At 40.8% G+C, this 13788-nt stretch overlaps 1 protein-coding gene across 1 annotated transcript; it reads left to right on the forward strand.

Annotated features, from left to right (window-relative positions):
• The first annotated feature begins 4240 nt into the window (after positions 1 to 4240).
• snrpa1 (small nuclear ribonucleoprotein polypeptide A') lies at positions 4241 to 13684 on the forward strand. Its single transcript, XM_034196610.1, has 9 exons — positions 4241 to 4520; positions 10577 to 10724; positions 11111 to 11189; positions 11374 to 11420; positions 11521 to 11623; positions 12020 to 12099; positions 12408 to 12483; positions 12984 to 13077; positions 13378 to 13684. Exons 1-9 carry the CDS (start codon positions 4439 to 4441, stop codon positions 13605 to 13607), a joined length of 939 nt encoding a protein of 312 aa, XP_034052501.1. The 5' UTR covers positions 4241 to 4438; the 3' UTR covers positions 13608 to 13684.
• Positions 13685 to 13788: the final 104 nt, after the last annotated feature.

The raw sequence follows: 13788 nt of genomic DNA on the forward strand, positions 1-13788 counted from the left end.
ATAACAGTTAAGAGCTGTATTACATAAAAACAGTATGTTAATGTTGAACATTTGCCGTAAATTAACAGTAAAGGCTTACAGTGTAGAGTTCTTAAAAAGGAAAATGCAAGCTGCAGTAGGTAAGGTGGAAGCATTCTTGGGGTTTTAAAATATCAATTGAAAAAACCCAATATCATATATGTCATATGCTTTGCTAAAAAACATAAAGTTGTATTTATTAAACTATAGGACAAGTCCTAGAACAGGTTAGGGTGGTTAGGTTTCTTGGAATCCTATTTGATGAAAAACTTACCTGTGCAAACATATTGACAAAACCAGAGACAAGTGCAAAAAGATTAATAATTTAGCCAGTGTTGTGCTAGTTACTGAAAACCAGTAACTAGTTACCATTACTAGTTACTTCATTTCAAAAGTAACGCGTTACTGTTAACGTTTTAGTTACTTATGAAAAGGGCTCCCATTAATGCCCTTATAGCCTTCATTTCAGTACTGTTATTGCATTTGAGAATAATACAATCTGTTGATCAACTTGACATGCATTATATGCAATCTGGATTGCATCGATATTAGCTGGCTTTCCATTTTTGTATATTCTTTCTCCAGGTAGTTGGAAAAAGTTTTCCGTCCCATATGCCGTGTGCCGCCCGGACATGCTATCATGCTAACTAGCTCCCTGAAAGCGGGTGACTCCACTGTAGCAATAGCCTGCATGTGTTCTACAACATACCGTGCAATGGCTTTATCCACTTTTCCCTGGCCAGCAGTCCCTTGGTTAAAATCCAGCCGCTGTTGCTTAGGTGGAGGTGGAGTGGCGTCGGCTGAGTCTCTGTGGTCTTAGCTACTAGCTTCGTCCCAGCATGTTGTTTTTGCAGATGTTTTAAGATATTTGAATTACTGGTTTGGGCAGTAGATAGGATCTTTGACCCGCCAAGACACAACTTACATTTAACTAAAACGTTATTTTCTTTGTGCTCGACAAAAGTGAAATAGTGAGAATATCTCCAGGTGGAGAAACTAGACTTGAGCTCCGCCGCCGCCATGATAGTCTTGTTAGTAAACAACACAAACACGCCCACAGCCCGTCTCCGCATGTGACACAGGAAGTATCTAAGTACATTTACTCAAGTACTGTACTTAAGTACAGTTCTCATCTCTGTTCGCCTGGCTGTTGACTATATAAAAAAACTAACGGAGTAACGCACCATGTAACTGAGTTACTGCATTTAAAAAGTAATAGGTTAGAGTACTGGTTACTGCCAAAAGTGACGTCGTTACAGTAACGCGTTAGTCCCAACACTGTAATTTACTGAGATGTCTTTCTGGGCGAGATTGGGAGCAAGCAGAACCTCATTACTAAATATATATTGGGCTCTAATGAGAGCAGCCCTGGATTATGGATGCATTGCTTATATGTCTGCTGTAGAAAGCAACCTTAAAAAACTTGATGTGGTACAGGCTCAGGCCCTCCGGATATCTAGTGGAACATTTAAAACTTCACCTGTACATCACCAAGCTAGACGGTTTTTTCTAATGAATTCCTTCATTTTGCTAAACATCTGCAGGCTGCATGTGATATCAAATAGTAAAGTATAAGTCAGTGGACTACATCATAAGGAGAAACTGAAAGCAGCCAATGCAACAGAGGTGCAAACAAATAACATGTGCTTCAACAGCTGCCAGATTCACTTCTCCTCTGACCAGTCTCCATGGCCATGGAGCATCATTTGTCAATGTCATTTGTCAGATTCTTGGAAGACATACAACTGAATCTTATACTGCCATCTTCTGGATGATACCTCACATAACACACAGTTTGTAGGCTCAGCCTTTTTGAGCCTCCCATTTGCCCAGATGGCGGATTTGGAGGATCAAGCTTTTGTTTTTTTTCTGAGGGGGGCACAATAAATGCAGGATGAAAAAGACAAAGACAATATGAAGTAATTGCGCATAAGAAAACATTGCAATACAGTTATTGGTATTTGTTTCATTACACATATTTATTTCAGATACTTATAGTTACAGTTTTTACGCTCTAATGCAGGGGTCTCCAACCTTGTTTAGGGTGAGAGCTACTTTCAAAAAATAAAACAAGTCGGGGGCTACTTTTATTCCTCTTTGTTTGTTTTTTGCAGTGTATATATATTTAGCACATTTTAACATTATTATATGCTTACCTTTAACCCTTGTGTGCTGTTTGGGTCTGTGGGACCCGTTTTCAGTGTTTACTAAAAGAAAATGTATGCAATTTAATTTGCCGCTTTATTTGGGGGGGGGGGTCCTCACCTCCTCTATGGGGGTCCGGGGGCATGCACCCCCGGGAAGATGTTTTTTTTTATTTTATAGTACACACTAGAATGATTTCTTACTTTATTTTTTACGTCCTCCGTGGCGATGACGGCTTGCGTTAAAAATACTTGTAAGGTGGGGGAAACCGGATTTCGACATGTCCCCAGTGGACGAGGAGGGTGTAGGATGACAGTCAGGAGGCTTGACCGCCTTACATACGGTGGGCTTCCGCACTCATTCAGATTTCGACATGTCCCCAGTGGACGAGGAGGGTGTAGGATGACAGTCAGGAGGCTTGACCGCTTTACATACGGTGGGCTTGCGCACGCATTCAGGTAGGCCCGCCCCGAGGGGCCGGCTACGTTTATAGATATCTCAGTAGGTGAATGCTCGCATAGTATAGTAGGGTTAAGAGGTAGTACCCATAGAATCCAGTAGAGGGCGGAGCCTGTGCAAGATATAACTAGGGTTACAATACGTAACCCCCTGTTCATATACGGAAAACTTGGCAAGAATACTGGGATCTCAACGATACAGGAAGGCATATCTACAGCATCCAGAAACATGTAGGGGTAGGTAAAAGACGAAGCAGGAGCCCAAGGGAAGAAAAGGTCATTACCAGATTAAGAATATGGACACACAGGACTAAACCAGACACTCAGAGCCGGTTTTTGGCATAGGCGGTCACCTAGGGCGTCAGATCTGGGGGGGGGGGGGGGCGCTGCGCTGGTAGCTCTGGGAGGGAAAAAACATTTTTGACCATTGGGGCTTATCCTAATTTTCGGCCTTGATGTAACAACATTCATAAATTAAGTAAATAACACCCTTTTCACCCCGGTTACACTTTTCATTTGCCCTGTACGATGGGCGCTGTAAGTGATGAAAGTGGGGGATGTTGGCTTATCAGGCGCCCGCAGCTCACAGCCAAAGTGCGAGTGAACGTGGGAGCGAGCGAGGGAGAGAGAGAGACAGGGCGCGCCGTTACCGGCACTGTTGTTATTAGCACCTGGATCTAGCTGCTTTAACGGATATAAGAAGAAGATGTTTCTACAACAAGGGTGGAGGAGAGCTCTCTCCTGTTAGACTGAGAGGCCCAGTGAGGTAAAGTGTTTAGATAGTTAACTTTAGTCTAAGTTATCTCAGTGGGTCTCAAACGTTATGATCACAATTTATGTAAACAAATATTTCCAAGGCACTCCTTTATAATTATTGGGATAAACAAGTTTGAAATCATTTCAATGTATACTATAGGAGCGTAAACCAAAAATATCGTTTAAAACTGGAGAGATAAAAAAAAAAATGCATAAATAAAATAATAAATGTTAACTATAGGTAAAATAAGATATGAATGAACAAAAAAAATTAAAACAAATAAGTTACATTTATTTGTTATTGGCTATGGTTGGTTATTGGTTATGTTCACATACTTATTTGATTATTAAAATGTAAACCGATCTTTTACATATGGGTGTTTAAAGTTGTACCCCCTAGATCTAGTCTCTAGTAATTGTGTGCTCAAAATACACCAGATTGAAGCATTTTATTTTAAAAAGTTAAAAAATGTCTTCCCAGGACCCCCTTAGAGGATGTGATAATAAGTTTCTGTTTTTGTAGACACTCCACATAATTGGCATGCACCCCACTGGACTCTGTACAGATTGACAGATTGCAATAAACCGGACACTGAGTGCTAGCTACTAAGTTAGCTAACGAAAAACTCAGCCTTACTGTGGGGAATTGGCTAGGGGTCAGAGGAAGTCTTTAAACCGCTGAAAAAAAAAATCTTCAAAACAACTGGAATTATATAAATAATTTAGGTTTAATTTGTATTAAATGCTTTTGTTTTATTTATTTTTTATTTAATTTGCATTTATTTATATTTTACCTGCCAATCTACTGCTCCACACTCCAGTCCAATATGTGGCGGTAATGCACCCATGTGTGGGTTGCCAACCGCCAATAAATCCATAGAAGAAGAAGATCCTGTACAGTAGATGGCAGTATGCACCTTAAAGGTTTCTGCCAAACCTTGAATATATCGAGAGAAGAAGAAGGAGCGGGCCTTTGTCCCGACATACAGCGTGTTTGCAGTGATCAGGACGTTTAGCTGCGAAAGGACTTCTACCCGGTACCGTCGGCTCCTCGCGTCGACATGGTGAAATTATCAGCAGAGTTAATTGAGCAGGCTGCTCAATATACCAACCCCGTGAGAGACAGAGAGCTGGATTTACGAGGTTAGCTAAACGACATCACCACTGCATATCACCTCTTCATAGCTCATGTAGTTAGCCTACTCGTGCTTTACGCGGGACTCGCGCCGAACTCCATTCAAAACCTGATGAGTACCTGTTCCTTCCGATATGGATGCAACATTGTATTTGATAGCCTACTTACTAAGCATGATAACATAGGCTGCTAACATAGCTTGCGGTGGGTGTCCTGCCGAGTTCTACCAGGTCGACAGTTTACCTCTCGCACAGCGGAAACTAAAACCAAACACTACAATTGTTTCTAAATAACTTTACTGTTCAAATCCCATATATGATGCTTTCTGATTTCCTTAAGTAAGCTGGAGTCTATGCTTCTTAAAGTTTAGACTTCATCATTTAACACAGGCATTAGCATTCTCTTGCTAAATCTTGTCTGCGATCTGCTAGGTTTCATTGATTGAGTTCTCAATATGTCTGACGTCAGTATGCTCGTTATTGTGACCCACTCAAAGTATGTGCGGATGAATCCGTGAGATGTATGAGTAGTAGTGACCAGTGGCGGCTGGTAAAATACAGCCCTGGTGTTGCTACAGGTAGTTAGCCTTCTTGCTAAACCAGCTCCTTGAAAAAGAGCGTGTGTACTGCCTTCCTCTGTCCTTAACTCCTGCCTATGTCAGGCTGATCAGGTCCGAGCTCTTTTACTCTCAGCTTTCCCTCCAGTGTCCTCCTCTCAAAGGGTGTTTCTTTAAGTGATTAAACATCATTTTCCTTCTCCGTATTCACTATCTAGTTTGTTTATACACCGTCTAACTCTCTCTCATTCAAACTTCAATCACTCAGGCGCTCCTGCTGCCCCCTAGTTGTTGGCGGAGTCAACAGCTGCTTTGTGCGCAGTTTGTTGTGCACCGAGCTGCTCCCATCTGTTGTACTGAAGAGCTGCGCCTATCTGTTGTACTGAAGAGCTGCGGACTGCGCATGCAACACTTACAGTTGCGGCCTACATTATTAGCCCCCCAGGAGTTATGGAACATTTTCCTAAAATTCTTCCCAATGTTTCCAACATTGATAACACTTGATATAATCAAACATTCACCAGTGCTATTTAGTAGCTTTTGGTACTTTTTGGAAGATAAAATACGTTTTTAGGCTTGCTGTATATCAAATATAGTGAAAAATGGGTTGGTCAAAAAATATTAGCCCCCAGGCCATTAATAGTCAATAGTGTACCCTTTCTGAGCCACAACTGACAAGAACCTCTTAGAGTAGTTATTTACTAGGTTGGCACAGGTCTCTTGAGGGATTTTTGCCCATTCTTCCATTGCAAATTGTTCCAGCTGGTCCAAATTGCGTGGTTTCCGAGCATGGACATTCACTATGAGCACCCGCCACAGATTCTCAATAGGATTGAGATCTGGGCTCTGTGCGGGCCACTCCAGCACCTTGGTTTTGGTGTCCTTTAGGAACTGTTGGACCAAGTTTGATGTGTGCTTTGGGTCATTGTCTTGTTGGAAGACCCAGCGACGACCTAAGCGAAGACTAAGAGCAGATTTGTTCATATTATCCCTCAAAATGTCAACATCATTTTAATTCTTCATGATGCCTTGCACCCGAACAAGGTCCCTGTGCCTGAGGCTGCAAAACAGCCCCACAGCATGATGTGTTCTTAGGGTTGAAGGCCTCTCCCTTTCTTCGCCAAACATAAGCAACATCCATGTGCCCAAACAGTTCCAGTTTAGTCTCATCAGACCAAAGCACAGACTTTCAAAACTCATCTTTACCTTTCAAATGTTCCCGGGCAAACCTCAGTCTGGCTCTGATGTGCCGCTCTTTGAGTAAAGGGGTTCTTCTGGGACGATGGCCCTGAAGCCCACCACGATGAAGAGCCCTCACCACTGTGTCCCTTGAAACATCAACTCCAGAAGAGGCCAGGTCAGCAACAATCATCTTGGCAGGTGTCCGGGGATTCTTGCCAACATCTCTGACTATTTTCCTCTCCAGAGTTCTTGACATCTTGCGCTTTTGACCACGCCTAGGTTTGTTTCTTACAGAATGTGTCTCCTTGTACTTCGCAATGATGCAACGTACAGCAGTTCTAGACACTGTGAAGCGCTTGGAAATAGCAGTATAGCCTTCCCCCTTATCATGAGCCTCCACTATCTTCTTTCTGAGCTCCAGACTGATTTCCTTTGACTTTGGCATGGTGAGTAGGAGTAGTAGTATAGTCCCTCTCAGTAAGGTATTCAAGTGCCTGTTTCTTGGAGTCCTTTTATGCTGATTGAATGCTCAGGTGTGGCTTGAAAGTTGATTGGTTGATTAGGTGTGGTTTGAAAGCCGATTGGTTGATTAGGTGTGTTTTTGAAAGCAACAATTCACATGGGGGGGCTAATATTTTTGAGCAACCCATTTTTCATTATATTTGATATAAAGCGAGCCTAAAAACATAATTTATTTCCCAAAAAGTACCAAAAGCTACTAAATAGCACTGGTGAATGTTTGATTATATCAAGTTTTATCAATACTGGAAACATTGGGAAGAATTTTAGGAAAATGTTCCATAACTCCTGAGGGACTAATAGGCCATAAGGTGAACCCTGTTATCGTTTCATCCCGCTCCACAGAAGTGGAACTACACAATCTTTAGTTCATAAAAAAGAACGAGTCATGCTTATCCACCAAAAAAAAGTTTGTCGCAAAAATCCTGTCAATTCTTCTAGGCACGTAATTATTGGCTGAACTAGTCCCTTCAAAGCGTAATAATATCTTGGTCAAAAGTAGTGCCACGGTCCGTCACGTGATCGTGCTACACCAATTGGGTAGCTGCATATACCGGTATCAACAAACAGATTTGGAAAAAATGGCGACCGCCATGGTTTCATCGAGTAGCGGGGACGAGGAAAACGCACCAGAAAGTCTCAAAGTCAAAATGATCAACACACAAACATTGTTACATGCATATTACGTCTGTGAAGCACGAAAAGGTTGATTATTTTACCAATACAAGATGGAATACGTACAGGACAAGCTTACAACGGTGGCATTGATTTTGAAGTTACAAATACAATATTATCATATTACAATTATAATAATGTAATATATATATATCTATAATAATAATCTATATATATCTATAATAATAATCTATATATATATAATAATAATCTATATATATATCTATAATAATAATCTATATATATATCTATAATAATAATCTATAATAATAATAATGTAATTCATCAAATTATTATATGATGAATGAGTAAATAAATGAATCGATGGTCATTGGTATAAGTACTGCATTTTATTGATCTAAATTACTTAACGTAACAAGTTAACCTTCTTGGACGCAGCTATGTATGAAATCAAGTCATGTTTATTTTAAGAGTGCATTTAACGTGTACAGGGTAACAATAACAACAGACAGACAGACAAAAAGTCCTCAGTCTAATGGAATAATCCACGAGCTCAGCCAATGAACCTAGCGATGCGAACATGGTAGTCCAGGAATGTTGTTGTAGCTGGAGTTGGCTGATAAACGCTGCTAGCCAATGTTGATTTGATGGTCAACTCTGTTCCCAGATAGTAAAACCTCTCACAAATACCGCGTATATAACACAAATACCTCGGACTTAGTGATGTATTAAGACATATGACAAAACATGACATAAAACAAGCATACAGCACTGTTTAGAATCCATTTGGTCTGGTTTAGCGTAACCATGTAGGCGGCCATCTTTCACTTCTGTTGACAATATGCTGCTACCCAATTGGTGTAGCACGATCACGTGACGAACCGTGGCACTACTTTTGACCAAGCAGTGTGAGAAAAAGTTTTTAGAGAGTACTTGTCCATGGACAAGTGAGTTTGGCATTGTACTTGTCCGAATACATTTTTCACTTGTCCAGAATGGACAAAAATTGGGGCCACTGGAATTTTCTTCTTCGCCATCGGATTTTACATTTTCCCACGGTTTTTACGACACCGCTAACGTAAGTGAGCGGTAAGATTTTACTGCATCACACATAGGGTTGGGTATCGTTTGGATTTTAACGATTCCGGTTCTGCTTTTCGATTCCGGTTATTTTCGGTTCTCAATTCCGGTTCTTTGAGAGGGTAATAATAAGTCAAACTGGAAGAAAAATATATTTATGAAAACATTAAGTCAAATCTGTATTCCTATTTACGAATCACTTCATACTGTTGAATTTCTTACGGTTATTGAATAAAATGATATCAAAATAATCTCTGCATTGTTTAGTTAGTTCTAAGTGGTGCAGTTTGAGAATGTACAATTGATGTTACACTGCAACCTGTCTGTGAGACAGAGTCCAACCACACATGTCCAACACATAGGACATAACCTAATAATAATAATAATAATACATTATATTTATAGCCTATAGGCCTAGCGCTTTTCTACAACTCAAAGACGCTTGCACGCTTCCACATGTCCTGCAATACACATGCTGCAGCTGCTCACTGTTTGTAAAAGTAAATAAATAGTATTTTCATTTCAATAATGTACTTTCTATACCCTGCTTCATAAACAATACTGACATCCCTGTGCTCCTCCGAGTCTGGGGGTCCGGGGATGTGAGGACAGCGCGAGGACACAGACAGGGAGGCTGCTTCACTTCATAAAGGAAATGGCGGTCAATATTAACAACACAGGAGCTAAAACGCTTAATAACCTTCATTACGTGTTAGAGAAAGAACATAAGAACGTTTGACAAAGATGAGGCTGTTAAACGGGCAGCGGATCCGCTGTGTGTAGAAAGAGAGAGAGAGACGCTGAGCTGCACCATGCAGTGATCAGCTGATACGGAGCATAGAGAGAGAGAGCTGCAGTCCGCGGGGCTCGGCCTCGCCTCCTGTCCTCACAACTCTTATTAATCCCGGTACCGGACAATTGTTATTTGTTCCTACTTGGAACCGAGTTTTGCTTCCCGCCCCGCCACTGTGCTACACTTCCCGCCCCGCCTAACTGTACAGAAAGCGGCGAGATGCATTTCCTTAGGAATCGACAAGCGGAACCGAAACAAAAATGTCTAAACGAACAATGGCGGACACGTACAATTTGCGAATGACTTCTGCCTTTTGTAAACTGAATGTATCAATAATTTGTCAATAAATCAGGGCGAAAACCGTCACTTGTCCGCCGGACAAGTCAATTGAAAGATCTACTTGTCCGATATTGTAAATAACACGTCCCGGACGGTGGGACGTGTACTTTTTCGCACACTGCCAAGATACTATTACGCTTTGAAGGGACTAGTTCAGCCAATAATTACGTGCCTAGAAGAATTGACAGGAATTTTAGCGACAAACTTTTCTTTGGTGGATAAGCATGACTCGTTCATTTTTTATGAACTAAAGATTGTGTAGTTCCACTTCTGTGGAGCGGGATTTCTTTTCTAAAGGACTTTTCGAGGTTCACCTTGCGGCCTATAATAATCGAGGCCTCAACTGTATAACGAGAGTCAACGGGCAAAGATGTCTGCGCCCCAAGCAGGAAACACGTGACTTTAGACATCGTAAAACATCTTTCATTGACTATTTTAGCTGAACATGTTCCTGCCTGTTTCTTTCAGCTACTTGTGATAATGGCATCAAGACTGTGCCCCCATAAGAAACCAATTACTTAAAAACCATAGTAGTTGATGTAAGGCAGTACAGTGTTTGGCTCACAGCTGTACATACACTGTGTACATTCAGGAAGTAACCGTTGAAGATGAGATACACCTTTTATTGATCCCTGCAGGGAAATTCAAATGTCAAAGCAGCACAAAGCAAGATTGAAACACAGAGAACAGGTACAAGTTCACTTAAGGAATTAAGTGAAAACGGTTTACATTTATACAAATATTTTAATAATTATTATTTTTCTAAATATATCTCAAGTGCGTTTTGACTTTTATGTAGTCCTCATAAATGCTGTAGTCCAATCAACATTTCTATGAAAATAATTTGAAACAAGCTCATGGTGTTATATATATATATGTGTTGGTCATCATTGTGATCACTGGAGATGAAACACGCTGACAGAGTTCCTCCTCGACTTTCATGTTCTTTTATTGCACAGGTTATAAAATCCCGGTGCTTGAAAATCTTGGAGCTACTCTGGACCAGTTTGACACGGTTGACTTCTCTGATAATGAAGTCAGAAAACTGGATGGCTTTCCTCTGCTCAAAAGACTGAAGACATTGCTAGTGAACAACAACAGGATTTGGTAAGTTTTACCTGCAGCCCCAGAATGATGCAATATGATGTTCAAATAAATGTAGGGCTGGCAGTGTTGACACAAATGATTCATGTTGGCATTACAGGAAGTGGGCTAAATGTTCAGCTGTAAATCAAAGCCATATGTGAGACATCCCAAGCACTTTTATTAGAACAGTTATGATATTATTTAATATTGATAATCTGTGTTTCATACAATCATTAATTTAGGACTGCTTTAGCAAGTTGTGTAATAACTTAAAGTGAAAAATATTGCTATTTTCTTGGTTTATAAACCAGGCCGCTAGGTCTGTCTCTGGTGAAGGGATCTCTAGTTTGGATTGGACACCAGCCAGTACACGGCAGCATGACTAACTGTATGGAATGTTTCTCCAGTCGCATAGGTGACAATCTGGAACAATCTCTGCCGAGTCTGACAGAACTGGTTCTTACAAACAACAATATCCAGGAGCTGGTGAGTGTCATCAGCTCCCACCAGAAACCTTTACACCATCAAACTGATCTTTTAGCCTGGAACAATTGATGATTCTCTATTCTAAAACAACTATTCCTGTCTGTGTGATTATTGTACGTATTTTTTATTTCCAATCTGTCCTTTTGGAAAATCTACTTGTTAATTAATATGGTTTCCAATGCAGGGTGACCTGGACCCCCTGGCCTCAGTGAGGACACTGACCCTCCTCAGGTAGAGATCATCTGCTGTCATATCATGTGGTTCTTGAAGTGTTGGATGTCTGCTGAATTCTGATCTTGTATGTTTCCTCACTGAATGACTGAATCTACAGTTTGTTAAGGAATCCAGTGACCAACAAGAAGCATTACAGGCTCTATGTCATCAACAAAATCCCACAGATCCGTGTGCTAGACTTCCAGAAGGTAAAGCTAAAGGTAAGTGCAGAGGAGCAAGGATGTTGTGCACATTGTAAGATCCAGCCTTCAAGGTGATGGAAGCTAAAACTGGTGAATTTATTTTTCCCTTTTAAACATTTCTGGGGTGATTAAGTAAGGGATCATGTCAGCCAGGTTCGCTGCACATTATACCCCTTATTACACGGCTACCTGCTAAATATATCAACTATTTGACTTGACTTAACAATACATTTTTGATTTGACCAATCGGAATCATGTATTCAACCGAGCCGTGTAATAACACTGTTTAACTCTTCTAACTTGAAGTGGACATCCTGCTGAATGTCAGTCGATGTTCCTGCCTGGCCTTGCCTCCCTTGGCTGACGGCTTAGTATGTATTTAATGACGCTTTTTGATTCTTGATATTGTTGTAGGAACGTCAGGAGGCAGAGAAAATGTTCAAGGGCAAACGAGGTGCTCAACTTGCAAAGGATATTGCCAAGCGAACCAAAACGTAAGATGAAAGTCCACGTTAGACAGCAGCTCCTAAGAAGCACTGCACCCTGGCTCATAGATCCACATCTGTCACCTACAGTGTATCTGTGTACATGAGAATACACGGTGATGTGTCAAAAACACACACTTCCCTTTGAAAAGCTATTAATGTCTCAAGTGAGCTCAGTGTTGCTCAGGACTGCTGTCTATGGACAATGTATCAGATATTTGACTGAAGAAAAGATACTATACATGAGGTGGCTACATTGGTTGCTAGGTCAGAGAAGCCTGTGTGTCCACGTGCTCTAAAGAGGTGTGTCGTTTCAGGTTCACTCCTGGAGGGCCCGCACAGCCGGAGAAGAAGAGGAGCGGGCCGTCTCAGGCTGACGTGGAAGCCATCAAGGTTCTGCCGTTGCCCCTGTTTTGTTAGGGGTCTTTATGTTTTCAGAGCTGAGATGGAATTGCCATTATTCATTTATCCACAATGTGAAATGGGATTTTTTTGTTTTGTTGCATTTAACAAAAAACAAAGATCAATTAATAATCTATTAAAAACCCTTTCAGTTTTTTAAACGTACACTTAATTTGCTGTCTTTTTCTGGAGGCTTCATTACGTTTGGCAACTTTCAAACTGAAAAGCTCCACATAAAGCCAGTGATGGTTCCTACAGTTGTAAAGGTCAAGAAAGAGCGCCTCAGCTTATTGTTGAACCTTTTATGAAAGGTCCATTAAACCTTCACCTTTTTAAGCGTGTCCAAATCAGCTTCTGATGTTGTATTTTTTTTTTTAATAAGGATACGTTTATTTGACTACTATAGAGATGAATTCAGTTTTCTTGCTGGCTGAATTTGAAGTGATACCTGAAAATATACATTGTGTAACTCCAGTGTGTTTGCATTTCAGAATGCCATCGCTAATGCGTCCTCATTGGCTGAGGTGGAGAGGCTGAAAGGGATGCTGCAGGCCGGTCAGATACCAGGACGAGATCCCAGACAAGGTCAGTGCTGACCCAGTACTTATTCAATGCTCCACTGACACTTTTAAAGCTGCTTTTAGACTAACGTCTTCAAAAATAAATCAAGAGCCACAGCCAGGGTAGGTAAGCTGTCAAGCATCGAGCAAAGAAATAAAGGTTATTGTACTATTCCACAAATTAAATCCAATATATAATAAATAGCCTACTCTCTATTTTTGGTATATTGCTCCTGTCTCTGTCTGTCTCTCTCTGTGTTTGTAGGGTTTTCTCTCAATTTTGAAAGATTGATGTTAATATGTGCACTTGTAAAATCATGTCCAGCTGGGACGGTGGAGGAGGAGGAGGAAGAGGAGGAAGAACAAGAAGAAGAAGAACAACAACAACAACAACAAGAAGAAGAAGAAGAACAACAACAACAAGAAGAAGAAGAGGGTGAAACGGCACAGATGGAGTCACACATGGGAGGAGGTTCTGGAGAAGAGATCAATGATGGCGAGGGAGAGGAGGACGAGGAGGACATGGAAGAAGAGCCTCAGGTTAATGGCTCCTGAGCACTTTGTTTTTGTTTTTTGTAGATTTTCACTGCAGTTTTATTTTGTAAACAGACATATTAAACTGATTGCTTATATTGATGTGTGGAACCATTTTCTTTAAGCAGTTAGCTGACAAACACCATTTAATGCATATTGAGCCCTTTTTAAAGAGGACATGTTCTGATAATTTTCAGGTTTC

This window comes from Gymnodraco acuticeps, unplaced genomic scaffold (assembly GCF_902827175.1).
Source record: "Gymnodraco acuticeps unplaced genomic scaffold, fGymAcu1.1, whole genome shotgun sequence".
In the NCBI taxonomy this organism is placed as follows: domain Eukaryota; kingdom Metazoa; phylum Chordata; class Actinopteri; order Perciformes; family Bathydraconidae; genus Gymnodraco; species Gymnodraco acuticeps.